This window comes from Thalassophryne amazonica, chromosome 23 (genome assembly GCF_902500255.1).
Source record: "Thalassophryne amazonica chromosome 23, fThaAma1.1, whole genome shotgun sequence".
NCBI lineage: Eukaryota > Metazoa > Chordata > Actinopteri > Batrachoidiformes > Batrachoididae > Thalassophryne > Thalassophryne amazonica.
The window spans coordinates 22,186,000-22,213,226 of NC_047125.1; the positions used below are offsets into that span (position 1 = coordinate 22,186,000).

The 27,227-nt window shown below is 38.3% G+C and overlaps 2 protein-coding genes across 5 annotated transcripts in view; one reads left to right on the plus strand and one right to left on the minus strand.

Annotated features, from left to right (window-relative positions):
• Positions 1–12,503, minus strand: part of si:dkey-183c6.8 (protein O-GlcNAcase) — a 30,068-nt gene extending 17,565 nt beyond the window's left edge. For all 4 annotated transcript variants that reach the window (XM_034164467.1, XM_034164468.1, XM_034164466.1 and 1 more), the window contains exons 1-6: positions 12,306–12,503; positions 4,846–4,897; positions 3,452–3,549; positions 3,193–3,323; positions 2,931–3,102; positions 2,735–2,833 (exon numbers count right to left, since the gene is read on the minus strand). In XM_034164467.1, the coding sequence (XP_034020358.1) occupies positions 2,735–2,833; positions 2,931–3,102; positions 3,193–3,323; positions 3,452–3,549; positions 4,846–4,897; positions 12,306–12,345 (592 nt within the window). In that variant the 5' untranslated portion in view covers positions 12,346–12,503. The remainder of the gene's footprint in view (positions 1–2,734; positions 2,834–2,930; positions 3,103–3,192; positions 3,324–3,451; positions 3,550–4,845; positions 4,898–12,305) is intronic.
• A 4,397-nt stretch (positions 12,504–16,900) lies between these two features.
• Positions 16,901–27,043, plus strand: LOC117505403 (C-type mannose receptor 2-like). The gene is made up of 8 exons (XM_034165048.1): positions 16,901–16,981; positions 19,846–19,888; positions 23,413–23,583; positions 23,724–23,954; positions 24,045–24,144; positions 25,781–26,025; positions 26,812–26,919; positions 27,030–27,043. Exons 2-8 carry the CDS (start codon positions 19,855–19,857, stop codon positions 27,041–27,043), a joined length of 903 nt encoding a protein of 300 aa, XP_034020939.1. The 5' UTR covers positions 16,901–16,981; positions 19,846–19,854.
• Positions 27,044–27,227: the final 184 nt, after the last annotated feature.

The window sequence follows — 27,227 nt, forward strand, 5'->3', positions numbered from 1 at the left end:
TCATGACTCTGTATCACAATTGTTGGTTTGTGCATTATATGTTTCTTTCTTTCATATGTTTGATTCTTTATCATAATTGGTATTGTTGTCTCTTATCATTGTTGGTATGTTTTTTATATGTTTGCTTTCTTACCGTAATTGGTATTGTTGTTTTCTTACCATTGTTGGTATGAGCATCATATGTTTGTTTTCTTTGCCGTAACTGGTATCGTTGATTTCTTACCATTGTTGGTATGTGCTTGTCGCTTGTTTATTATATTGGTATTGTTTTCTTGCTGCTGTTGGTATCTATTGTGGGAATTTACAAGTATTTAAATGTATTATTTTCTTAATTTTCTATCTAATTGACGGGAAGCAGCTATGCACTTTATGTTAAATTTGAATAAAGGGGTGGGATTAAATAAGTTTTCTTCCTCCCACTCCTTTTTGAGCAGATTCAATGTCCTGAGTTAATAGTAAATTCAGTTTTTTGTTTTTTATGTTATTGTTAAATTTTCTGTTTTTTTTTCTGTTTTCTGTATTTCTTATCCTCTGCTCAAATAAAATAGATGATGATGATGATGATGAAATTTTAACCAAACTAATTTTTGACAAGTTATTTAAAATTACTGTCATGTCTGAAGTTTCATAAAGTAAAAATATCAGATATATGTTTTAGTTTTAAAGTAATGTGCTAATGTTTAAGGTTTTGTGAGCACATGCTCTGCCTCGCAGTGCATTATGGGCAGGATGATGTAATCTCAGTACGTCACGACAGGACAAATGCATTTCAGACGCTCTGTTCAGGCTCCACGGACAACAGCATTAAACTCTAGTGCCTAAAACTCTCTTGAATATATTCTCTGTGTTTATAGACGTTGATTTTTTTTAATTGCGTTTGTTAAATTCCACGCATTTTAAATGTGAGCAGACAGGGATTATCTAGAATTTGTTTTGAAAGCCTCTACTGCCATCTAGCATCTACTGGCCAGTAGTGTTCATGGCAGTGTCTGGGAACCAGTAGATGGCAGTGTTCTATTTATTTTGACCCCGGTTATGTCAGATGATTGTCAAATCAACTTTTTTGCTTTGCAAATGGCTTTTTTTTTTTTTTTACAAATGAAGTTTAAAAACAAAACAACTGCAAAATAACAATAATAATAATAATAATATTACAAGACAGCTCTGCAGTGTTTGCACAGGCACAGTGCGAATGGTTGGATGCTGCTTGTAGCTTTCAGCAGCAGGATAACCTCACGATGGCCGACCACAATAATATATAAAACAGGTTTGATTCTCATTCGACCATACGATCGGTGATCAGGAGGTGGTCATCAGATGATGACCGCAGCTTGATACTCCATGAACACTACACGATGCAGGATGCACGATTAACCTGAAACTTGGTCCAAAAAATTCCTGCATGAAAAATCATCTCGCACACTGTAAAGCACGTTTTACAACATCAAATGAATGTTGTAAAGAGAGAATGTGGAGAGAATGTGCGCAAACATGCGCACATTCTCTCCACATGCAAAAAAATTTGAGATGACACTTCCAGGGTTCCGTAAAAATGCCTGTTTTTACAAATAAAAAAATGGAATATTTTACAAAAGCACATTTAAACACCAACACACAACAGACGTCACATTAACGTGTTGGTTTACATAATGAATGACTGAACCAATCAGTGTTTAGCAGAGGCACGTTTACCCAGAATCCTTTGCGATCTGTCTTTGTTACAAAACGTCAGAATTAGTGCATTATTCAACATTAAAAGATATATGTTATATTTTAACTTTGTACAAATGACAGAATTTACATTAATGGAGTTATTCTATTGGTATTAATGTTATTTATAAATCAACACCATAACTCGATATGACTTTATTTTTCAAGACCTCCGCATGACCGGTGCTTTGTCATTGATAGAGAGCTGGCTTTACGGCTGCTCTCAGGGTGCCTCTGTGTTGGGAGGGCTGTAATAAACAAGAGCTTCCAGCAGGGGCCAAATGTTGAAAGAAAAAAGTGTGGTCCTATTGTTTGGGTCTGTTGTTATTTTTAATATTATTAGAAGCTATTAAATTTGTTTTGCTAGTAGTTGTAAATGTGCCAGAGATATTGGAATTTATCTGTTATCGGTTATCTGTAACTTCCGATACATTTTTGGGTGGTTTATTGTTTTATCTTTATCGAAGATAACTTTTCAGTTATCTGATTATCTGTTATCGAAGTTAATGTTTTGGTTATCTGTGCCCACCACTGCTGACATACACATAGATGTGGGTAAATAATTGTTTCTCTTATGTCGAGACCAAAACATACCCTCTTCAACATAAAGAAGCAAAAAATCTGGAAAAAAGTGAAATGAGGGAGTAGGCGAGTAAATACTTGGATGTGCATGTTTCTGTTGTACATCCATATGTGTGTGGGTGGATGTGTATCTATTTTTATGATCTGTGGAGGAGGCAAAGTGTGGAATAAGGCTCACATGTACACACGCACAGAGAGAGAGAGAGTGTCAACTAATCTTTGGACATTGTCGAGAACAGAAAGATTCTCTTTAACCTCTAAATCTAATATTAGAAATCTAATACTGTATCATTCCAAATAAGACTTCATAAAGACTTTCTAATAATATGTCTTGAAGAGGAAGAAGTATCTCAGCGTATATTTGCAACACTATGGTATCACAGCTTTGGCTTTTCTTTAATCCTAATGAAAGCTCTAAATGTCTGTGCTGCCATGTACTCACCTGTCCATATCACTGTTATGTCAGGCAGCAGGTCCTCTCCAACAGTTTGGAGGTAGGAAGACTTGGAAACACTGGGAGAACACAGAGAACCGCAGTACTCTGCAGGAAGCCAGTGAGAGGAATCCAACATTAAAAATCATCCACGTCAATGTTAATACATTTCCAAGGACTATAAATGCTCCATTCCTACTCCCACCTGTTGGGCAGAACAGGAAGACAGGCGGTTCCCCCAAGTACTGATAGATCTCATTGGTTACTGCAACCTGAGCATGGGCGAATGAGGAAAATGCTTCGCTGTCGGCTTGACACATGGAGTGATCGATGTCATCAAACAGAATGGCGAACGCCTGGCAGCCCAGGTCCGACACCTCGACAGACAAGAGTTGAAGATGTAGATTTTATTTGATAAAAAAAAACATTCAGAGGTTTACCTGATTGACTGTCAGTGTGTTCTATACCTGTCTCAGTTTACGTTTGAGGAGCGTCACATCACAGGAAGAGGAGAAGACGATGTCCTGACCGGGGGAGAGGGCGTAAACAAACCTCAGGCCTCTGGACTCCGCCTCAACTATCAGAGTACGCAACTGAGCTGGAGCCAAAAGGTGGATACTTACACGGATTGATCAATCTTTGGTGAAATGTCACCAGAAAACTGATTGTGAACAATACAAATGAAGCAGATAAAAGTATTGATGTTTTAATTCATGATTGTCTTACCCTCCTCCTCAGGAGAATAGACCTCCCTCCACAACAACCGATGTTTGAGGTCATCTTTTGGGCCATACAGGTATGTGTTCAAACCCCAACGCTGCATCCTGACAGACATGCTAAATGTCACTAAATGTTTATGCTTACCGCTGTCAACTATAAATTTACAGCAGCCGTACAGATTTCACACTGATTGTTGCCTTGATGTATGAAATTCATAATTTAATATGGATGCACATTCCTGAACCAACCATCAAGCGATCTCTTCCTTTTCCTTTGGGCTTCAGAGCAGTGTTCAGAAACACATATTTTGACTGTTTCAAAAAAATGTCAGACCCTTCGAGTCACTGTTGAATTCCATCATAGCTTTCTCACTCTGTCCTACATTTCATCCCATGTTTAGAATCATAGTGTACAAAATCTTTGTCCCCACGGTTGCGAGCTTAAGTTGTCAGCTGAAGGTGAAGGTGGGAGCCGCATCCAGCAGGTGGCAGACAGATTTGGGATATTGCCAGGGCCAAACAAAAATATTTGGTTTCCCGATTAATCTTCTGCCTCAAGCCTCACCAGATTTTAATCAGTTTACTCTACTTTAAACACCCTTTGAAGTTGAAAATGTTTTGAGTTATTGCTGACCCAAGATAGCTGGGGTGGACAAACTCACCTACTCACTGATTTTGGCTGTACAAACGCCAACACTCTTCCTAGCAATTATAAATTAATGATGCTGGCATTACAAATTAGCATTTACATACTATCATGTCCAAGATAATACTGTTCTGTTTTGAGTTGATTCATTCCGTAAATCTGATTAGTTGCTATCTAGATACTGCGATGGTGACGTCGCCATGAGAAGAATTGAGGAATCAATAGGTGTCGGAGGGGTCAGACAGCAGGAAACACCAACAGACTGCAAGAAAACTGATCCTGCGTATCGATCACTACGTACCATATGCCTCACACACAGGAAATGACCTTGTAAATTATGAATAGGGCTGTATACACTGAGTGAAACAATATCCGCTTTAGCATATATTTACACACAAATACTGCAGAGGAGCATTGCTCTGTTTCTGCCCATGGCAGTGGACCAGCTCTTGTAAGCTTGTCCTCTGAGGGTGGACCGCTGTGCTGTCCACAATTTCTTCCTGGACAGATGGTGTGCAAGTTACCTCCACAAACGGGCAGCCTACACTATAGATTATGCAACCGTGCACAAATTTGCCTGCATCACACACTTTTTTTTAAGCCAATTTATAAATAAAACCTGGAGCCCACACTCTTGAGCAGCTTGTGCTTAGATGCTTTGTTCCACTTGAACAGTTGTAGGGGGGAAAATGGCACTCACAGACACGCCCGGTTTACTCCAGATTTCAACTTTAAAACAGTCGTGACAGACTTACCATTGGAAGAGAACTTTCCTTTGATCCATACACCAAGGTCTGCCATAGAATCCTGGAGGATAAAAGTTGATTTATGTTAATGGGCAAACACAAATGATGCAGGTGTGAATCTATAAACATCTAAAAACACCACAGACATCACGAAATAAGTGAACGTCTCTACAAGTTTCACAATTCCATGGATATGTTTGTGATGAAAACCTGGATCTTAGTCTTGATCCAGGATAGGACTGGTTATCTGCCTGGGTGCTTGCCACCCATGACCAGCCGTAGTGTGGTGGATGCAATGACACGCCAAACCAGCCTTGACTTGACCTACAAGGGACCTGTGTTAGCTACCATGTTCGCTAGTTAGTTAAATACTATCTTAACATCCTATAGCACACGGTCTAAAGCACAGGGCGCAAGTGTATTTGGGGCATGTCCAACCCCACTTTGCTATTAATATGACAAATAGTCTGAGCACAAAGTAGAGCACATGGATGTGTTTTGGGCATAACAAGAAATAAATCATCAGATTGTCATTTAAAGAGTGAATTCAAAATGCAGAAAAATAATTTAGTTTTTCAGAGAATGTTTCATTATCCCAGTTGTACACCACATGCATCATATCAGCTGTTATCAGAATACTTCAAACATGGGAATAGTGACACCTAGTGGACAAGAGCCATCCGCCTCCCCGTTTGTCGTAATGAATTCCTGGCTACGCCCCTGGTGGCAGTCCATGTCGAAGAGCAGTTCAGCAGGCTTTTTTTTTGTTTTGTGTTTTAAGCCTTCCAGCACTGCAGCAATTACTCACAAAGTAGACAGGTACCAGCCACGGAATACTATTAGCTGACTGTACAGTTACAGAAAACAGTACGAGCTTCTCCGCCTCCTGCTCCATGTTTGACAGAGGCATAATTGATGTGTGGCTACGCTCTCCATTACATATGCTATTTATAGAAATGGAAGCATTCTCCAGAGTCCCTCTGCCTCCCTTCTTTTTTTTTTTGAATAAGTCTGCAGGACTGTGTACAGTAAGTGGGTCAAGCAGAGAAGGGAAAAAAAAACCTTTCTCCTCCTGCATGTCTGTGGAGAGTGTGACTTTTTGTGTGCAATGTGTGCCTGCATATTTGTTTCTCATGCAAAATCCTCCAACAAGAAGCTGTTACATTTGTGCATACGTATGCAAGAAATGCATGATGATTCATAGTCTATCATCAGTTCAGTGCAGTTTTCCTTAATAAACAAACCTTATCATTTCTGCTGTCCTCTATTCATACAGATAGTACATGTGAAGAATTCAATTTTAGTTGTGGGGCAATCACATTTTTCACAATATTTCTTGGCTTTTTATAAATGAAATTAATTTAAAAACAACTATATTCCTGTGGTTTTGCACCAACACCTAGGTTGTGGAAAAGCCTCAGCATGTATTTTGTAAAATATGTCCCATTGACCAGCCTGCTGTATTGATGATGGAAATTAGGAGCAGGTGTGGTTGAATTTACATGTAACCTGTCTGCCACCTCCTGGATATGTCTTGGCTTGTTGCAGTTATCATCACACACACATTAGAAATTAGAAGCAGGTGTAACTGAGCTTACACGTAGCTGCTTGTTTGAACTGAGATGGAAAATAAGTGATAATAGAGACGTGGAAGTGATATTCCCGACAAACACTGCTGATGATAATGAAAATATTAAATGCACATTGGTTGGTTGTTATTAAGTGATTTGACTTTCACATTTTTTTTTAATTTTCTAATCAGTTAGCAGTGTAAGCATGTGAGATTAGACATTTGTGATATACACCAAACCCCAACCTCAACCCCAGTATTCTGCTGATTGTGCAGGACAATTGACAGACAAATTATTTATCTTAATGAGAAGTAGTTTCATACGTGTTAAATGCAGGAGGTGAAATAATAAATGAAGTTGGAAGATTCTGTCATTTCAGTTTTGAAAAATTACAGTTTTGCAATCACAGCACAGCCCAACGTTCAGACATTGTTAGTCAGTATTTGAATAAGGTCAGTCTTGAAACTTGTTCTGTTTAGCTTCTAATCGCAGAAGCTTCCTCAGCTAAATTTCTTGCTCTGGTATTCTGCCTTTTTTTTTTATCTCTTGTAGAGAAGAACAAACAGAAGCCAGCAAAAGCTGGAGTTTTAACCCTAACAAGACCCCTCCTACTGAGAGGCAGACTGCTATTGGCAGTGACTAACAGTTGCTCTAATTAGCACCTATTGTACTCTAGTTAGCATCCTAGACAGACATCCAAGACAGGACAGCTGTCCCTCCTAACGATGGGACTGCCAGAAGTCAGACTACCAAAGCAAGAAATTTAGCTGAGGTAGTGTCTGCGATTAGAAGCGAAACGTCCTCGCATCAAGCAACCCAGTCCAGTCGAAGATTCAAGCTTCTCTACTATGGAAACCACCTTGACAACTGAGAGCCTACACAGAAACCTGAAGCCCATATACAACCCCTGGCAAAAATTATGGAATCACCGGCCTCGGAGGATGTTCATTCAGTTGTTTAATTTTGTAGAAAAAAAGCAGATCACAGACATGACACAAAACTAAAGTCATTTCAAATGGCAACTTTCTGGCTTTAAGAAACACTATAAGAAATCAGGAAAAAAATTGTGGCAGTCAGTAACGGTTACTTTTTTAGACCAAGCAGAGGGAAAAAAATATGGAATCACTCAATTCTGAGGAAAAAATTATGGAATCCTGAAAAACAAAAGAACGCTCCAACACATCACTAGTATTTTGTTGCACCACCTCTGGCTTTTATAACAGCTTACAGTCTCTGAGGCATGGACTTAATGAGTGACAAACAGTACTCTTCATAAATCTGGCTCCAACTTTCTCTGATTGCTGTTGCCAGATCAGCTTTGCAGGTTGGAGCCTTGTCATGGACCATTTTCTTCAACTTCCACCAAAGATTTTCAATTGGATTAAGATCCGGACTATTTGCAGGCCATGACATTGACCTTATGTGTCTTTTTGCAAGGAATGTTTTCACAGATTTTGCTCTATGGCAAGATGCATTATCATCTTGAAAAATGATTTCATCATCTCCAAACATCCTTTCAATTGATGGGATAAGAAAAGTGTCCAAATATCAATGTAAACTTGTGCATTTATTGAAGATGTAATGACAGCCATCTCCCCAGTGCCTTTACCTGACATGTAGCCCCATATCATCAATGACTGTGGAAATTTACATGTTCTCTTCAGGCAGTCATCTTTATAAATCTCATTGGAACAGCACCAAACAAAAGTTGCAGCATCATCACCTTGCCCAATGCAGATTCGAGAGTCGTCACTGAATATGACTTTCATCCAGTCATCCACAGTCCACAAATGCTTTTCCTTAGCCCATTGTAACCTTGTTTTTTGCTGTTTAGGTGTTAATGATGGCTTTTGTTTAGCTTTTCTGTATGTAAATCCCATTTCCTTTGGGCGGTTTCTTACAGTTCGGTCACAGACGTTGATTCCAGTTTCCTCCCATTCGTTCCTCATTTGTTTTGTTGTGCATTTTCAATTTTTGAGACATATTGCTTTAAGTTTTCTGTCTTGACGCTTTGATGTCTTCCTTGGTCTACCAGTATGTTTGCCTTTAACAACCTTCCCATGTTGTTTGTATTTGGTCCAGAGTTTAGACACAGCTGAATGTGAACAACCAACATCTTTTGCAACATTGCATGATGATTTACCCTTTTTTAAGAGTTTGATAATCCTCTCCTTTGTTTCAATTGACATTTCTCATGTTGGAGCCATGATTCATGTCAGTCCACTTGGTGCAACAGCTCTCCAAGGTGTGATCACTCCTTTTTAGATGCAGACTAATGAGCAGATCTGATTTGATGCAGTTGTTAGTTTTGGGGATGAAAATTTACAGGGTGATTCCATAATTTATTCCTCAGAATTGAGTGAGTCCATTTTTTTTTTCCCTCTGCTTGGTCTAAAAAAGTAACCGTTACTGACTGCCACAATTATTTTTCCTGACTTCTTATAGTGTTTCTTAAAGCCAGAAAGTTGCCATTTGAAATGACTTTAGTTTTGTGTCATGTCTGTGATCTGCTTTTTTTCTACAAAATTAAACAACTGAATGAACATCCTCAGAGGCCGGTGATTCCATAATTTTTGCCAGGGGTTGTATATACAGTTGTATGTAAAAGTTTGGGCACCCCTGATAATTTTCGTGAGTTTTCTTTATAAATCATTGGTTGTCTGGATAAGGAATTTCGGTTAATTATGTCATATAGTAGACAAACACACTGATATTTGAGAAGTGAAATAAAGTTTCTAGTATTTACAGAAAGTGTGCAATAATTATTTAAACAAAATTAGGCAGGTACATAAATTTTATTGATTTGAATATATTTAGTGCTAATTATTGGAACACAAAATTGGTTTGGTAAGCTCACTGACCCTTGACCTCCTTACACAGGTGAATCCAATCATGACAAAGTGTATTTAAGGTGGCCATTTGCAAATGTTTCTCCTCTTTGCATTTCTTCTAATGAGTGGCAACATGGGAGCATCTAAACACCTCTCAAATGACCTGAAAACAAAGATTGTTCAACATCATGGTTTAGGGGAAGGATACAAAAAGCTATCTCACAAATTTCAGCTGTCACTTTCCACTCTGAGGAACATGGTGAGAAAATGGAAGACCACAAGCACAGTACTTGTTAAGGTCTGACGTGGCAGGCCAAGAAAATCTCAGATAAGCTGAAGGGAAAGATGGTGAGAACAGTCATAGTCAACCCACAGACCTGCTCCAAAGACCTACAACATGATCTTGCTGCAGATAGTGTCTCTGTGCATCATTCAGCTATACAGCGCACTTTGCACAAGGAGATGCTGTAATGCAGAGGAAGCCTTTTCTGTGTACACGCCACAAACAGAGTCACTTGAGGTATGCTAAAGCACATTTGGACAAGGCAGCTTCATTTTGGAATAAGGTGCTGTGGACTGATGAAACGAAAATTGGAGTTATTGGGACATAACAAGGGGGCAGTATGCATGGTGGAAAAAGAGCACAGCATTCCAAGAAAAACACTTGCTACCTACAGTAAAATTTGGAGGTGGTTCCATCATGTTTTGTGGTTGTGTGACCAGTGCAGGTACTGGGAATCTTTTTAAAGTTAAAGGTCACATGGATTCCAGTCAATATCAGCTGATTCTTGAGAACAATGTTCATGAATCAGTGACAAAGTTGAAGTTGGGCCAGGGCTGGATCTTCAACAAGGCGACAACCCGAAACACTGCTCAAAATCTACTGAGGCATTCATGCAGAGGAACAAGTACAACGTTCTGGAATGCCCATCTCAGTCCCCAGACCTGAATATTATTGAAAATCTGTGGTGTGATTTTAAGTGGGCTGTCCATGCTCAGAAACCATCAAACCTGACTCAACTGGAGATGTGTCATAAAGAAGAATGGTCCAAAATACCTTCAACCAGAATCCAGACTCTCATTTGAAGCTATAGAAAGTGTTTAGAGGCTGTTATTTCTGCAAAAGGAGGATCTATTAAATATTGTTGGGGTGCCCAAATTTATTCATCTGCCTAATTTTGTTTAAAGAAGTATTGCACACTTTCTGTAAATCCTATAAACTTCATTTCACTTCTCAAATATCACTGTTTGCTATGTGATATATTTAACTGAAATTGCTGATCCAAACAACCAATGATTTATAAAGGAAAATTATGGAAATCCACTATACACACACACACACACACACACACACACATATATATATATATATATATATATATATATATATATATATATATATATATATATATATACTTGTCTGTTGCCCTTGGGGATCCACAGGCTTGGGTAGTGTTTATAAAATAGGTAGTTGACATTTTTCAAGGGTGGTAATAAATTATGCAGAGTCTAGAATATTTTTAGAACCTTAGACCTCAACAGTTTTTAGAAGAATAACTCAACCCTTTTACATATTTCCTGTTAATTACAAAATGTCTTAATGTTCATTTGCTGTATTAATGTATTTAGAAATTGTTTAGGTTCTTGTTATCATATACACACTGATTATTATCATTATTGTTATTATTATCATTATTGTTATTATTATTGTTTTATTGTATTGTATAATTTTTTTTTCTTTTTCTTTTTTTAATTTGATTTTGAAATGGACCACAATGGAAACAAGTGTTTTCACTTTCTTGTGTCATCCATGTATTTTTAACGTATTTACAATTATGTTCTGTACTTACATTGAACTTACTGAATAAAATCACACACATGCGCTTTTTAATACATAGATGATTTTCTGCCCCCTGCTGGAATGGCGTGTGAGTCCAGAATGTAATTATCAGTGTCTATTGTTCAGTGTTGTTAGGTAATATCCATAGTTTCTCCAAAAACTTTGTCCTATCAACATTCTGTTTTGGCAGCATTCATCCTTGACCCAAATTACATAAACATACCAAACAGCAAATATCAGGTCTCCCCAGTTTGTCCGTGATCAAAGTTATACACATGCACGCAGAGCTTTCTGTCTTTTCTGCATTCTGCTGCAGGCAGATGCTTTTACTTATATTTTTATACACCCACAAACAGAGACGGTGGTGGAAGACATCAAATGTACCACACAATTTGTACTCATGGTAACTGCAATTGGACACTTAATCCACTCATGTTTTTGGCAACATGACACTTAACTAAACTGGCTAAACCAATTGAACTACAAAAATACAATAAATCAAGAATACTAACACCACTGTTAAACTAATGTGTACGGTCCACAATAACAACATTTTTAACCCCCAAACCCCAAACTACCATGGTGCATTGCAGCACAACATCCATTGTTCACTGTTGTTCGCTAATATCACTAATTTTAGCAAAAATATTCCTATCAGCTTTCCTTTTTCACAGTGTTCATCACTGACCCAAAATACATAAACATAGCAAATGGTAAATGTCAGCTCTCCCCAGTTTCTCCATGATCAAAGCCATACACACGCATGCATACACACACAGAGGCCACTTGACAACATATATATATATATATATATATATATATATAAAGCCAGTTTTCTCCTGTGTGCTCACAATAGGTGGGCAGCAGGTCCTTTCCATTTCAAGAAACAGTTCAAATTTTATATATCACATCACTTTCTATGGTGTGTTTCAAGTTATTGTTAATATTTAAGATTTCTCTCACATCATCATCATCAAATCCTCCATTTTAATAATGACTGATCTCACCACCTGCACTCCTTCACATCATCCTTCATAATTTTTTGTGCCTCCAGACATTATGAATTCCTGCAGCCTTTGAAGCAGACAGTTTTGATCTGCAGTCACTGATCACATCCTGATGCCTCCCCTTTGACTCCGTGAGGAAAACCTTTATGACAAATATAGGTCAAACAGTGCTCCATCCAAAACCAAGTGGATCAGACAGGAGGTCAGCAGGCATTCTTACCTTCCACCACCCCGCAGAGAAACTGCTTCTCCTCCTCCATCCTTCCACTCGTCCTCTAACAAATGAGGAAAGACTACGTTATTTCCCCATCCATCCGTTTAGATCGCGGGGATATTCTTCATGGTGCTCCTCCGTCTGCCGCCTCCTCCTCCTCCTCCTCCTCCTGCTCCTCTCCAGCTCGGCAGCTCTTGTGTTGCCTTCAGGTGCTCACCAAAAACTCAGACTTCTGAATGCTAAAGATGGAGGAGGAAATTCAAAGAAAGGAATACAGTGGCAAGTTATTTTGAAAAATTCCTTCTTTAGAGACTTACTTACTTTACTTATGTAAATTAAATTGGAATATTTAGAAAGTTATGAAGGTTTACTAGCATAAAATATAGATATGCTGTGAACATCAATTCAAATTTTTGTAATTTGGGTGGCTAAAAATAATTATTTCCACTCTATATAAATATATTTACATTGTGCTACACCATTCTGAAATACGAAATATATAAATGTGGATGGACATATGAGAGTTGCATTCAACATTTTGGGCAGTAGAGGGCAGTATTGGAATATGAAAGTTATTCCACAGACACTGAAATAATGTTTCTGAAAAGCAACCTATTTTCAAGGCTTCTTAAAATATATGGCATAATTTCGACCTGTACAGGTACGAAACTGGAATTTTGTAGATGTTTGATGTGTATCCCCAAACCAAATTCACAATAAAAATGAGAGAATACCTGATTTTGAATAATGTGATAACTTTAACAAACAGCACTCATGTTTTGTGAACGTTTGGGGGGATGGAGGGGTCTTGAAGGTCAAAATATAAAGCAACTCCATTATCTCAACAGTTCATTCATTTTCTATACCTACTTATTCCAATTAACTATAACATAAGTAAGTAAGTAAGCTTTATTTATATAGCACTTTTCACAGACCAAGGTCACAAAGTGCTTCACACGATATAAATAGACAATAAAAACAACACATACAAAAATAAAACAATAAAATAAATTGAAACTAAAACGGCAGTTTTAAAAAATGTGTCTTTAGTTGCTGTCTAAAAACATCCACAGAATCCAGTGAACTCAGGGAACAGGGAAGCTCATTCCAGAGGCGAGGTGCCACAGCTTTAAAAGATCTGTCCCCTCGAGTTTTAGAACCATCAGCAGGTTCTGATTGGAAGACCTCAAACTCCTGCTGGAAATATAAGGCTGGATCAGGTCCTTAATGTATTCCAGTGCCTGTCCATGTAGAGCTCTAAAGGTCAGCACCAGGATTTTGTAATTTATCCTGTAAAAAAAAAAAAAGAGGAAGCCAATGTAACGACTTGAGGACAGGATTAATATGCATTCTCCTGTGGGTGCGGGTAAGAAGTCATGCAGCAGAATTTTGCACTACCTGCAGGCAGGCCAGCTCTTTCTTATTGAGGCATGTAAAGAGACTGTTACAATAATCAAGTCGCGAAGAAACAAATGCATGTACAGTCATCTCTAGCTCATTAAAAGCCACCATTTTGCGTAATTTGGAAATGTTCCGAATTTGGAAAAAACAGTTCTTAACAAGCTGCCTAGTGTGATGTTCCAAAGACATTAACTATAATTTCTGCAAACCATTAACAGTTGCATTAGCATATGTAGTCATCCTAACCATGGTTAGTATTTTTCTTAATACAGCATTGTAAATCCGAGAAAACATTCTCTTTTACATTTTGTGGGCAAGCTATGTACGCTTACATACGCACATACATACGCACAGCTTTATCCATTTGCCTGTATGAAATCTGTGATTTGCACAAGCATGATCATGGTGTTTGCATAACTCTATGGCAGTTTACTTACCATTTCATGATTCATCTTTTTTAATTAAAACGTTTTTTAATTATATTCATAACTCTGTATGTGTATAGCAGCATCTCACAGACGGAAGAGTTGGTCTGGTATGAGGAAATGCCATTGTTCTTCCAGATGTCATAAGTTACGAGAACACTAACCCAGAGTGACACACGCTCAGTGTTTCACTATTACCTCAATCCCATTCAGGCCTTCTGATCTGTTCATGTCTTGCAAGGATGATTTTTGGCTTTTTTCACCTAAAGACACATTTCAGGAGAGCAGCTTTGGCTTAGGTAAGAAGCAAATTGTACCAAACTCAATATATAGAGTTCATTGCAATATTGTAAGTATTTAAATATGCCAGACGGATAGATTTTTTGCAACCCCATAATTCTGTATCATATTATGATGAGCTTTTGCTAGGAAACAATGAAAATCATATTTGATCAAAAATGTTCACCCATTACTAACTTTAACATTTTTACACTTGTGCATTTGGGTGGATTTCCAAAAACTTGAACCATGGTTAAATAATAAAAAGGGAAAACATATGATGACTCAACAATACAATCTAATCACCACTGAAGTCTTACAAATAAATGCCAAGCACTTATTGAAATCCACAAGTGCTATGGAACCTTGCCCATTTTTAAACAGGTTTTGCATAAGTACAAACATGAGTTCATGGGTGAATGTTTTTAAAGAAAACTCAAGTGTGAGTTCACAGTTGTTACTCTTGCATGAAAAGCTCATCTACATATGATAGGAAATTGTTTTTGAGGAAAGTTTTTTTGTGTGTGTGTGTGTGTATAGTGGCCTCTTTGTGCGTGTGTATGGCTTCAATCACAGCCAAACCGGGGAGAACTGACATTTGCCGTTTGGTATGCTTATGTATTTTTGGTTAAGGATGAATCCTATGAAACTGGAAAGTTGATAGGACAGATATTGTCTGAGAAATTAGTGATTTTAGCCAACCAATAAAACAAGAGACATTGTGTTGTAATGCACTGAGAGTTCAGGGTTTTGGGTTTTAAATGTTAGGGCCCCCTTTTTAGTAAGTTCAATGTAAGTACATAATATAATTGTAAATACATTAAAAATACACGGATGGCACAAGAAAGTGAAAACTCTTATTTCCATTGTGATCAGACCTCTGTGTTTTTCACCCAAACCTTGCTTTGCTCGGTCCGTACTGTCAACACCTCGATCCCATGTTCCCGTACAGACTGAGCAAGTGAGGTTAATAATTTGTTTATTATTTGGATATTTTATATACAAGGTTGGGTAGGATTACTTTGAAAGAATACATGTGGATTACATGTGTGTATGTACATACATTTGGATTACTTGTAATCTGATTACTTTTGGATTACATTTCAAAGTAATCCTACCCAACCATGTTTATCCCTGTTTATATATATGTATATAGAGAGAGAGAGAGAGAGAGAGAGAGAGAGAGAGAGAGAGAGAGAGAGAGAGAGAGAGAGAGAGAGAGAGAGAGAGAGAGAGAGAGAGAGAGAGAGAGAGAGAGAGAGAGAGAGCTGCTGACAATTTTGGGCTCATAGTCAGACCTGTTCACTTTCTTCACATCCGTGAAGAACTTGCTAACAGATGGTCTGGTCATTCATGTCCGACTTAGTTTTTGTAATCATGTTTTTAGCTTTCTGGTTCATAACAAATGTGATTTTTAATTTTAATGTATTTTTAATTTAACCTTTATTTAACGAGGTTAGTCCCATTGAGATTGAGACCTCTTTTGCAAGGTAGACCTGGACAGTTATAAAGTTTACAATTCACCTAACCTGCATGTCTTTTTAAATGTTGGAGGAAACCAGAGCACCCGGGGGAAACCCACTCAAATACTGGGAGAACATGCAAACTCCACACAGAAAGGCCACAGGTGGGAATCAAACTCATGACCTTCTTGCTGTGAGGCAACAGTGCTAACCACTAAGCCACCGTGCTGCCACGCAATCCAGACCAATCGTCATGGTAATGGTCTGATATGGGAAAATATCAGACCAGAAATCAGCGAATCAGAGCGCGCATAGCGTTGTAGCCATATAGTAATAGTTTGCATATGATAACAGGAACCTAAGCAATATATAAATACATTAAGACAGTAAATTAACATTTTTTTTAATTATGTAGTTAACAGGGAAAAAAAAAGGTTGAGTTCTTCAGAAACTGTTGAGGTCTAAGGTCTAAAAACACTCTGGACTCGCATGCCATTCCGATTCACTAACTGCACAATTTATTACCACCCTTGAAAAATGTCAGCTACCTATTTTATAAACACTACCCAATCTAGAGTCCATGGATCCCCATGGGCAACACATTGGTACGTATATATATATGTATGCAACAAGATTATGCTCCCTCCCCCACCCTGAAAAAAAATCTTTACGCAAAATCTGATTCAAATCTCATATTTTGTGCAGTATACTTAAAATCTTTTAATTGTGAAAATAAGTGTGAATTGCGTGATGTGTTTTAGTTAAATGTCATGCAAACAGAAAGCTATACAGGTAGGAGAAAGTTGTGCACACTGTAAATCATTTAAGCACATTAAAGCATAGCAAGAAGCAGTGTTGGTATTAGACAAACAACATTCCTTAAAGCCGCAGCGGGATTAGTGTGGGCTGATTTTTTGTTTTGTTTTTTATTCCTTCATTGTTGAACAAGTTCACTTCATCTGAAGTGTCTCGTCTTTTTTACTGAAAGGAAAAAGAAAGCACTGTGTCGTGTTAATATTTGACATCCTTGTAACAAGGTTGACTCACAATGATATATGAGAAGTGATTAAGTACAAGGAAACCAGCTCCAACACATCAAAGGCCTGTTCTCAAGGTAACACAGTAATTAGCAGGTATGGGATTTTGAAACCAGTTTTGAGCAATTAAGCAGTAGCATTTTCACATTGCAGAAATATTGCAATATATTTACTATATTCATACCTTGAAGAATCCTGTAATATGATTTCAGAATCCCTAAAGTGGACCGTACCATTTCTGAACATTAGCTGAACATGTTGTCAGTCTGTCTTAATTAGATTGTGTTAAGTATGTAAGAGTTCATGCTAATGTTAGATAGTTTCTAAATTCAGCTTTGCATTACAGTTTATCTGAGGTTAGGTACTGAAGGCTAACATTTGGCTTAGGTAAAAGGAAGACATTTTATGTAACAACAGTGCCGTCGTTCTGCACACACTCATCACGCACTGTGCGTAGGGCACCAAAGTGCCTGGGGGCACCAAAAAAATCAGGGACCTGGATCGGCATAATCAGAGAAGTGTTTGGCTGGTATTATGTTGGGAGGGCGCACGGAGAACTGCAGCAGCCAGGTGGTAACCAGCGACTGAGGATCCCTGGGAAGTCTGCAAAATCAGGTGCAAAGTGCGGCTGTCATTTTCTCGCAGGGTCGTGGGTGGCTGAGTTCACCAGCCAGTCACAGTTGTTTTCATATCCCCCCACCCCCACCCCCTTCATCCTCACCTGCCAGCATGGCATCAAGAAAAAATGTAAAATGAAAAAATAAATTAAATTGTTATATTTATCCAGCGATTTGTACTATAAAGTTATTTTCCTTTTAACCTCACCAGTTTTAGATTATTTTTATTCAAAAGCACTGAATTTTACCATTTGCCATTCAAATACCGAGAAGAGACTGCTGGCATACTGTGCAGTGAGACTCTATTATCGTCTCTCAGTATGTCACTATTAAAATGGTCAAACACTTTGGTTGTATGAACTTAAATTCCATAGTTTATCTGATGCATAATGTACAGTATTTTTTGTCAACAGCTGTACGAGGTCTGTTAGAAAACTATCCGACCTTTTTATTTTTTTTAAAAACTATATGGATTTGAATCATGTGCGCTTGCATCAGCCAAGCTTGAACCTTCGTGCGCATGCGTGAGTTTTTTCACGCCTGTCGGTTGCGTCATTCGCCTGTGAGCTCGCTTTGAGTGAGCAGTGGTCCACCCTCCTCGTCGGATTTTAATTGTGAGGAAAATGTCTGAACGATTTGGAGCTTTGCTGCATCAAATTTTTCCAGAAACTGTGAGAGACAGCCAGGTGGAAACCATTCAGAAGATTCAGACGGCTTTCAGGGACGAGTCTATGGGGATCACACAGATTAAGGAGTGTTACAACAGGTTTGAAGACGGCGCACAATGGCGGAGGGCGCGCCGCGCTCTGAGCGGCGATCGACAGGCTGAAACGACCAGATCATTTCCAAACTGAATGCTGTGTTGATCCGGGACGTCGTCTGACTACTACAGAAATGGCAAAAGATGTGGACATACCACTTTTTCGGCACATTCCACTGTTACAGGAGTTTTTGTCATGAAAAGCCGCTAATGGCACGGGACAAAAGCACCTCCGTGTTTGTCTCACAGGACATGTTGTAACATGCCCAGCTCTTGCACCATTCGGAAGATTCAGACAGCTTTCGGTGGCTTTTCAGTCGTGTGACTATCCGAGAAATTGTGGACGAGCTGGACATGCCACAACATGTCCTGTGAGGCTTCATCACGGTGTTGCTTTTTGTCCCGCGCCATTAGCGGCTCCGTCCCGACGCGCGAATTCTCCCTGACTTATGACTCTACAAGAGTCAAGACAGACTAGAGTCTGTCTTGACTTTGTCTTCTCTGTCTTGAGTCTTCTCTACAAGAGTCAAGACAGACTCTACAAGAGTCTGTCAAGACAGATTCTACAAGAATCTGTCTTGACTTTGTCTTCTCTGTCTTGAGTCTTCTCTACAAGAGTCAAGACAGACTCTACAAGAGTCTGTCAAGACAGATTCTACAAGAATCTGTCTTGACTTTGTCTTCTCTGTCTTGAGTCTTCTCTACAAGAGTCAAGACAGACTCTACAAGAGTCTGCCTTGACTTTGTCTTCTCTGTCTTGAGTTTTCTCTATAAGAGTCGAGACAGAAGTCAGAGTACCAAAGCAAGAATTTTAGCTGAGGAAGCTTCTGCGATTAGAAGTGAAACGCCCTCGCGTCAAGCAACCCAGTCCAGTCGAAGATTCAAGCTTCTCTACTATGGAAACCACCTGGACAACTGAGAGCCTTCACAGAAACATTTGTGCTTAGGGCACTCAAATGGCTAGCACGGCCCTGTGCAACCATGATGTTAAAGGTCTGCAAAGGTGACCGTGAATGGATCTATGTTTCTGCCTTAGATGAATCAGACAGGACTTATGAATACTAACTACTGCCACTGGTTTAAAAATGATAAAATTCTATATGAAAGCAGAAATTCCACATTGAATTTTCGCAACAAAGCAATTTTTCTTGGGTTAACCTTCACTAATCCGACTGATTCAACAGTGTTATAAACATAATTATAAATCACAAAATTAGTGAAAATGTGTCTCATTGTCCAGTGTAAAACTGTTTTGAAACAAATTTCATTAAAAAAAATTGCAAAATCCTCATCCTTTTACGTAGTAGCGAGTGTAGGGAACATGTACATTTGCATTGTATGACACACAAAGAACAGCGTTATTTCCACACATCATAGCAGTGCTGACTTAAACTTGCAATTATGTAACTAATGTTAGGTAATGACCCCTCTTCCCCGATTGCCACTGGATGTCTTGAACTATGATGGTGTTAAAACCAGATAGTCTTAAGTGAGACTTTTGGAAGGAAATGTTGCTGTTAAATGAGTTATTAATGTGTGTCTTCTCAAACACTTTTGTTTACAGGTTTACCAGATGGATTATGGACTGGTCATCTTTGTGCTCGCAGGTTTGTGCAACTCGCTCAGTTTTTCCATCTGGTCATTGATCTATTAACACATAGATACACTACTGATGGTTGAGGCAACTCTCTCTGCCTCCACTCCTCACAGCACTCATAGTATCTGCGTACAGGCGAGCTATGATGTCCAGCAGCTTCTTGGGGATCCCACAAATGTCATGATGTTCCAGAGAGCGGTCTGATTAACTGAGTCAAACATTTTGCATGCGAAAGTCACCATAAGCTGCAAAGACGCACCGCTGATACAGTATTCATGCTTGTGTTCTATGAGTACTCCCAGAGCAGGAATGCAGTCAGTGTTTGACATATCGAGTGTGAAGGCAGACTGTGTCAATCGCTGAGCAGGAAGTAGCTGGAACAGAATTAGGCATATGGCAGAGTTTTTAGACTAAATCTTCAAGCTGTGACAAGGCCTTAAGAACGTCCCTTACAGGCACCATCCCCAGCACAAAAGGCAGTGAAATACCCACATACAGTAATTGCATGCAATCACCTTTTCCAAGTTGAGAGAAGAAGTCCTTTCTTCCACACTGTAGATACTTTGAATAAACATGGCTGTAATTCCTAAGTGGCCCCTTAGGTTAAATCTGAAAATCTACACAACAAGCCCATCTTGTTTCATTTCAGCTCCATTGTTGTGGCAAACAGGCAAAACTCCAAAAATTGTCACTGTCCAAAGACTTGTGAACCAACCTAGCAGTTGCAGGAATTATCACCTGGAAGTTTGACTGGATTCTTTGTGCATTACTGTTGAACAGAGACAACCGCAATGAACAGAGACAACCGCACTGGAGATGAGCTTTATCTCGAGGCAGTAACGACATTCTTCAATTTTTTTCCTTTCCACAAGCAAGTATGAACAACCGGTTTGTCAAGTTCACCCAAGGTTCTTTTTTTTTAAACCTCCAGCAAACAAAGTTGAAGGAGGTTATGTTTTCACCCTTGTTTGTTTGTCTGTTTTGAACAGCCTGGAGCCCACAGTTTTTCATACATCATTATGAAATTTTTACTGAAGATTCTTATCCTGATCGGCAAGAACTAATTCAGTTTTCAAGGTCAAAGGGCAAAGTCTGGAAAATTCTTGGAAAATCCCTATCTTTAACATTGAGTGAATTTTTCAAAATTCATAACTCTGTCAAAAAAGATAAAATCTCTTTCATATGTGCCAGCATTATGTAAGATGGTATATTTTATGGACTGACAAAGTTTGATCTAGATCTGATATGGATTACAGATTTTATGGCCATTTAAATTTAACATTGAAAACCCCATTTAATGTATATTTTACATTATATTTTCACCCAGTGGAGTTGTGTCGATGTGGATATGTGTCAGTCTCATGACCAAATTAGGCAATCTTGCCATCAAATTCCCCACAGTTTCTGCCTGAATGTTTGTTGAAAGTGAAGGCATCAACCTATATATCAGTTTTTTTTATTTTCTTGAGAGACCCAGTGAAACCCGAATAATGATTAATAATTTTCACCAGGCTTTGTCCTGAATATTATGTTAATGTGTGGAGTGCCGCTCCATGCAGTTGCTTCGAACAGGAGGTTCTCTCACTCTTTCCTCCTCTGTCCAGAGCAATTACAAGGGGAAACAAAACCATGATTGATATTCCCTTTTAGTGGGAAAGGCACAGCCGAAGCCAAATAAAATGTTCACAGACCCACATATTTGGTTGTGGAATCGCATTGCCGTCTGCTTGTTTTGACACACCTGACTGGTGGGAAAAAAAAGTCTTCCCCTTTATCATTGATGGAAAACGCATGACGTCAACCACAGACAAACTACCGACTCCACGTGCATTCAGATTGAGAAGAGGAAAAAAAAAGCCTCTAAGACGCCACCGCTGCCTTCAGGTGGACAACAGGAGGAAGTGGCAGGCCTGTGACGTTCAGCACAGAATAGAGTTCTTATGATGGACTGGAATTGTTTTTCTGAGTGCCACAAATGATTTTGGTGGCATCTTATTGCATTGTAAATAGTTATACCAAAAAAAATGGCTGAAGCATTTCCTGCATTTTAATATAAATAGTTTTACATAACTTTGTTTTTTACTACATTTGTACATGTTTTTGAAATTTACAATTTATATTTGCATTCTAAGTTATAAATATGGTTTGTTAAACATGGTTTTCACAGAAAAAAGAAAAATAAATTGTGTGAATTTAGGTTCACTGTGTTAATATAGTATGTCAGAATGAAAGAAAAACTATAAAGTTACATAGGTGAGGTTGTGCTGGAAAAAAAACAATACCAAACAAGGCAAAATGAACAGGTTTTAAGGTAAATTATGAAGGTAAAACCAAAAGTAGTCAATAAGGCCCAATAATACCCTGGAAATACCCTGGACTCCAGAGGGTTAATCAAATGTGCCCCAATCACTCCCATATTTGAAGTGAACTGCAGACTGGCACTATCACCTGACAGTTTGGTTCGGATTGTGGAGTTTGTGGACATTTGAATTTAATATCTAAAAGCCCATTTGGTGTGCATTTTGCATTATATTTCAATCAAAACGGCCTCAGTCGCGCTCATTTTTCTGTCATGGATTTACTGACACCATCAACATTGGATGGAGGTTCCAATTTTATGTCTGTTTGTCTTCCAGTTATCAGTTGGAAACCGAATGTCAAAAAGCAATGACAAATTGTGCATAGCATTCTGTGAAAATTAGCTGAAAAATAATTCAGAAACCGAAAAAGTTGAAAAAAAAAAACCCTGACAACACCACAAAAAACTTTGATTCAAGTGCATGAACCAAATACATACCCCAGACTTTTGATTAGATCTAATTTAGCTTATGAAAAGCCACTTCTAACAGGACTTTGACCTCAAAAATTTTTTCCAAGATAAAATTTTGTGGATTTGGAAACTAGTGTCAGCAGAGGTTTGCACTCTGAGTGCAGTGCTCTGGTTTCTTATTTTCTTCTTTTTTTTAACTGGACTTGTGATACGACACTATCCAGCGCAGGCCTTTGGTTCACCAGAGGTTTGTTCCATAAAACAGGATTACCTATTTTATGGAACGGACCTCTGGTTGAGATTAATCAATGTTTGTTTGTGACTGGGAAAAATGATCGTGGAAACATATTTAATCACACCGCTTCAGTGGAATAATTTAAAAAGTGACTATTTTTATTTGTCTTAGTGTCTTAAAAAGTCATGGAACTGAGACTAAAATGATCTCGTCAGTGAGGAAGAAACTGGATGACACCACAGTGGTTACCATAAAGTAGTACCTCGAAGAACACAGTCCACTTCCTTGTTTGCCAAAATTGTAAATAACTTGAGGTGTTGTGCAAGTTTTTGGCAGTAGTTTAGGCATTGTTAAATTATGGAAATGTGGTGTTTGATGGGACTCAACAGAAAACCTAAATCTGAAATGTCCAAACATTTGTAATGTGATGTGTAGTTTCTCTCTTTAATTAAGGGAATCAATCAGTTGTCAAGTTGCAAACCTCATACAATTATTGTCCAGACGTATACACTGTAAATGCTTGTTTTAGGAACCCTGGTCAGAGTTGGCTCTGCACAGTCTCGTCAGTACTTCTTGGTGAGCGAACCACGAAACTGGACCGAAGCTCAAAGCTTTTGCAGACATGTTTATACTGACCTAGCCACCATTGAAAATTCAGCTGATGTCACTGCAGTTAACATGACTGCTTCAAATTATACAGGTAAATTCACAAACACAGATCAGTTTGCCAAAGCTGGCAGGCATCACTTAACACGGATGTACCTGTCATACTCAATGTACTTAGTGATTGTATGTAGTATTTTATGGAGGTTTTTTTTGTTTGTTTGCTTTTTTAAAAAGGCAAGGCTTGGATAGGTCTCTATGTTGACTTGTACAACAGTTGGAAATGGTCCCTGAACGACAGCAGCTTCTACGGTCCAGGAGAGATGGAATTCAGAAACTGGTATACCGCTCAGCCCAACAATCTCGGTGGACAACAACATTGTGTTATACTGCTAAGTTGGAGTGTTTACTTTGGCACTTGGGATGACACAGATTGCAGCAGTCAACACTTTTTTGTGTGCTACAATGGTGAGTTACATCAGTGAGTCATAATAGATCAATGATCAAATCAATCCACACAGCCATTTCTTTAATGTTTCTTAATCTGTTTATTTGCAGGTACAGTAAATGGAAATGTGTCTTTTGTGCTGGTTGAAATATTAAAGAACTGGGCTGATGCACAACTTTATTGCAGGGAACATTTCACAGACCTGGCAAGGTACTGTGGTGTCTAATGCAAATACGGGAGGGGGGGGGGGGGGGGCTGTAAAAATGGGCCTCTAAAACTAGGGAGGGGTGTTATTTCAAAAAATTTGGAAATCTATAAATGTTTGCATGGAATATGGAATATGTTTGCATGGAATATGGAAATATACACAGAATAAAAAATTAGTTTTTTTGGTCAATTATTCTTAAAAAACACCAGATAGGCTTATTGTTACTATAGAAGTTGAATATAAACTTGGGGTCAAGCAACATTTGGAGCCACATTTCAAGTCTCTAGGTGCAGAGATCTCAAGATATGACATTTTCATTGATATTTTTGTAGATTTTTGAACCCGATATCTTCACTGGCTCCATCCATATGGGTTTTTGGAACCAAATGACCCAAAATTTATCCTGCTATGGTTTATTCCGTGTATATTTCCATATTCCATGCAAACATTTATAGATTTCCAAATTTTTTGAAATAACACCCCTCCCTACTAAAACAGCAAACTGAATTTGACCTGTTTTCTCTTCATCTGCTTTATCTGTTGTTTTAATAAATTGTTTTAAAGATCCAGGAGGTGATATTTGACACCATGGTATCAAAGTATTAAAATAAAAATACTGGTATATTTACCCTGCTTCATGACTGGGGCACAAGGTAAATATACCAGTCGCAAATTTTCATGAAACGTGGTGTCAGTATTCCTTGTGTGAATGTCTCCAGCAGTTTGAACATAGGTCAAAGTGTTCAAAAAAGTGTTAGAAAAACACATTTTCCACAGTATCCACAGCTGATAGCACTTAAGAGGCAAACCAAATCTTATACGATCAGCTTGTCATTTGTCATTATGTGGCAAAAGTCATGTCATAATGGTGTCACCAAAGCATCATGAAATTATGTTGCTGTCATTAAAAATGATATCCTGCATATCTGCAACCATGAGAGCTCAAGTGACAAATGAACAATGTCTGGTTTATTGGTCATGCTATTACCATTGCTTCTATATCTTGAAATGGCTGTTGTAATCTTAGAGCAGAATTATTTGCATGCACATGGTGAGCAGTGCCTCTGCTGTGCCTTTCATTGTACATGTATACCTCCTTTGGTTGATTAAAATGGGAATTGTAGTTTATTTATGAAATACCAAAATTGCATTTAAAGTGTAAACATGTAAAGTTTAATAATGGTGCAAATTAGGGCTGTGTTGAGCTCCTATTTTGGATTGTATCAGTTCTATATTGCCCAAAATTATCAGGAAGGATATCGGAAGTAAAAATAAATGAATTAATAAACCCAATCCAATCAGTCTTCTGTGAGACATTTGAGTAATGTTGTACGCACTGTCCTTTCGGGCAGTATGATTTGTTTGAGTTGATGTTTTTTTACATGACTGCGTTAGCAACGTATATCCAGAAAAATGCATTCCTTAACAGATTAGTTGTTTGAACTCAGGGGAAACTGTCAGATTTGCATCACGATAGGCAGATGGTGAAGGTTCTAGCACCGGAATCCTATCGGACAATAAAAAGTAGTATTGCACCATCCATAGTACAAAGTGAAATGTGATTCTCATTTTTTGTATTGTTTGTTTAAAATCTCTTTGTGCAACTTTGACTGAGTGTTGTATTTCTTTTCTGCTTAGTGTAAGAAACCAAACAGAAAATGACCTTATCGCGAACATATCTGGTGATAACTTTGTGTGGATTGGCCTTTACCGACAAAATCTGTGGTCTGATGGGAGCACCTCTCTGTTCTGCTACTGGAATAAGGGCCAACCAGACCATGCAACAGTTGAAGAGACGTGTGTCACATCATCATTCGCCGACTCGGGACGGTGGTCAGATGATAACTGCTCGCTGAGTTTTCCATTCATCTGTTACATCACAAGTAATACCTGTTTACCTGTAATACCCATAGTAGCTTTAGGAATCCCTCATGTAAATACTTAAAAATAACAGTGCTGTTACTTGCTTGAAAAGAAAAACATCCCGACAGCCACATCAAAATAAAATCTAATTTCTGCTGGGTTTGTGATGAGGAATACTGTCCCTCGAACTGTTTGCCCATCCTTAACTGTGCTGTTTAACCAAACTACAAACAAGATGGTAACAGCACCAGTGGGTGGTATAATATGACATAATTACGGACTGATTCAGAAACGTAATCCAGAGTCAAATCAAAACATTTTCAACCTCTTGCTTAATAAATGAAAAACCCTTACACATTTTTTAAAAATGAAAATCAATTTTGAACAATGTTGTCATCACATGGACAAACAACAAACCCAACAAGAGCACTTTCAACACCAAACAGTCTGATGTATCAGTAAAATGCCGTTTGACAAAATTAAAAATAAAATGTGAGGCAATGCAGAGTAGTTAAAAGAATGCATCCAGATTCACTTCCTATTCAACCTCAAAATTCGACCTACAATTTGTGTCACACCTCCCCATCAAACCTCATTAAAATCAGTCCATAAATTTTTGAGTTAGATTGTTGACAAAACATGCACATATCACATCATCGTGAAGAGGTAAAAACCTTAAAAGAAGCTCAGAAAATTAGTATTTATGATGGAAGCAATCACATATTAAATGTAATGGATGTTGATTACATAAACAAATATACTTACTGAAACAATGCTATGCTGATATATTTTTCTTGTTTTCACAGTTCCACCAAAAGCTGAAGGCTTCAGATCAATTGGACAAAATGAGACGAGCATCATGCTGCAGTGGCTTAACACAAACAGCACAGTCAGCTATATTGTCCAGTACGATGGTACAGAGAAAATCGTCAGTGCACCAGAGGGAATTGGACCAGTAAATCTCACAGTTTCATCTCTTAGTCCTGGAACTGCATACTCATTCACTCTCTTCGCTGTATTTGAGAACATAAGAAGTAGTGGAGTAAGCATCATCGCAGTCACTGGTAAGTTGTGGCATTTCATGAAAATAGGCATGCACATTGTAGTTTTTGACATTTTCCTTCCCTAAGTTCTAAACAAGGTCACTGAATAATGTAATGGGCACCTTCTCACAAAGACAGTAATGCATTATGCATATAGTAAATGACAACTGTATCATCTG

What these genes read in the sequence shown, in the direction of transcription:
- LOC117505403 (XM_034165048.1), top strand. Translation starts at nt 19,855, where the DNA reads ATGGATTATGGACTGGTCATCTTTGTGCTCGCAG. An exon ending in GACTGCTTCAAATTATACAG is followed by an intron (nt 23,584 to 23,723) that starts GTAAATTCACAA and finishes TTTTTTAAAAAG; the next exon opens with GCAAGGCTTGGATAGGTCTC. An exon ending in ATTCATCTGTTACATCACAA is followed by an intron (nt 26,026 to 26,811) that starts GTAATACCTGTT and finishes TTGTTTTCACAG; the next exon opens with TTCCACCAAAAGCTGAAGGC.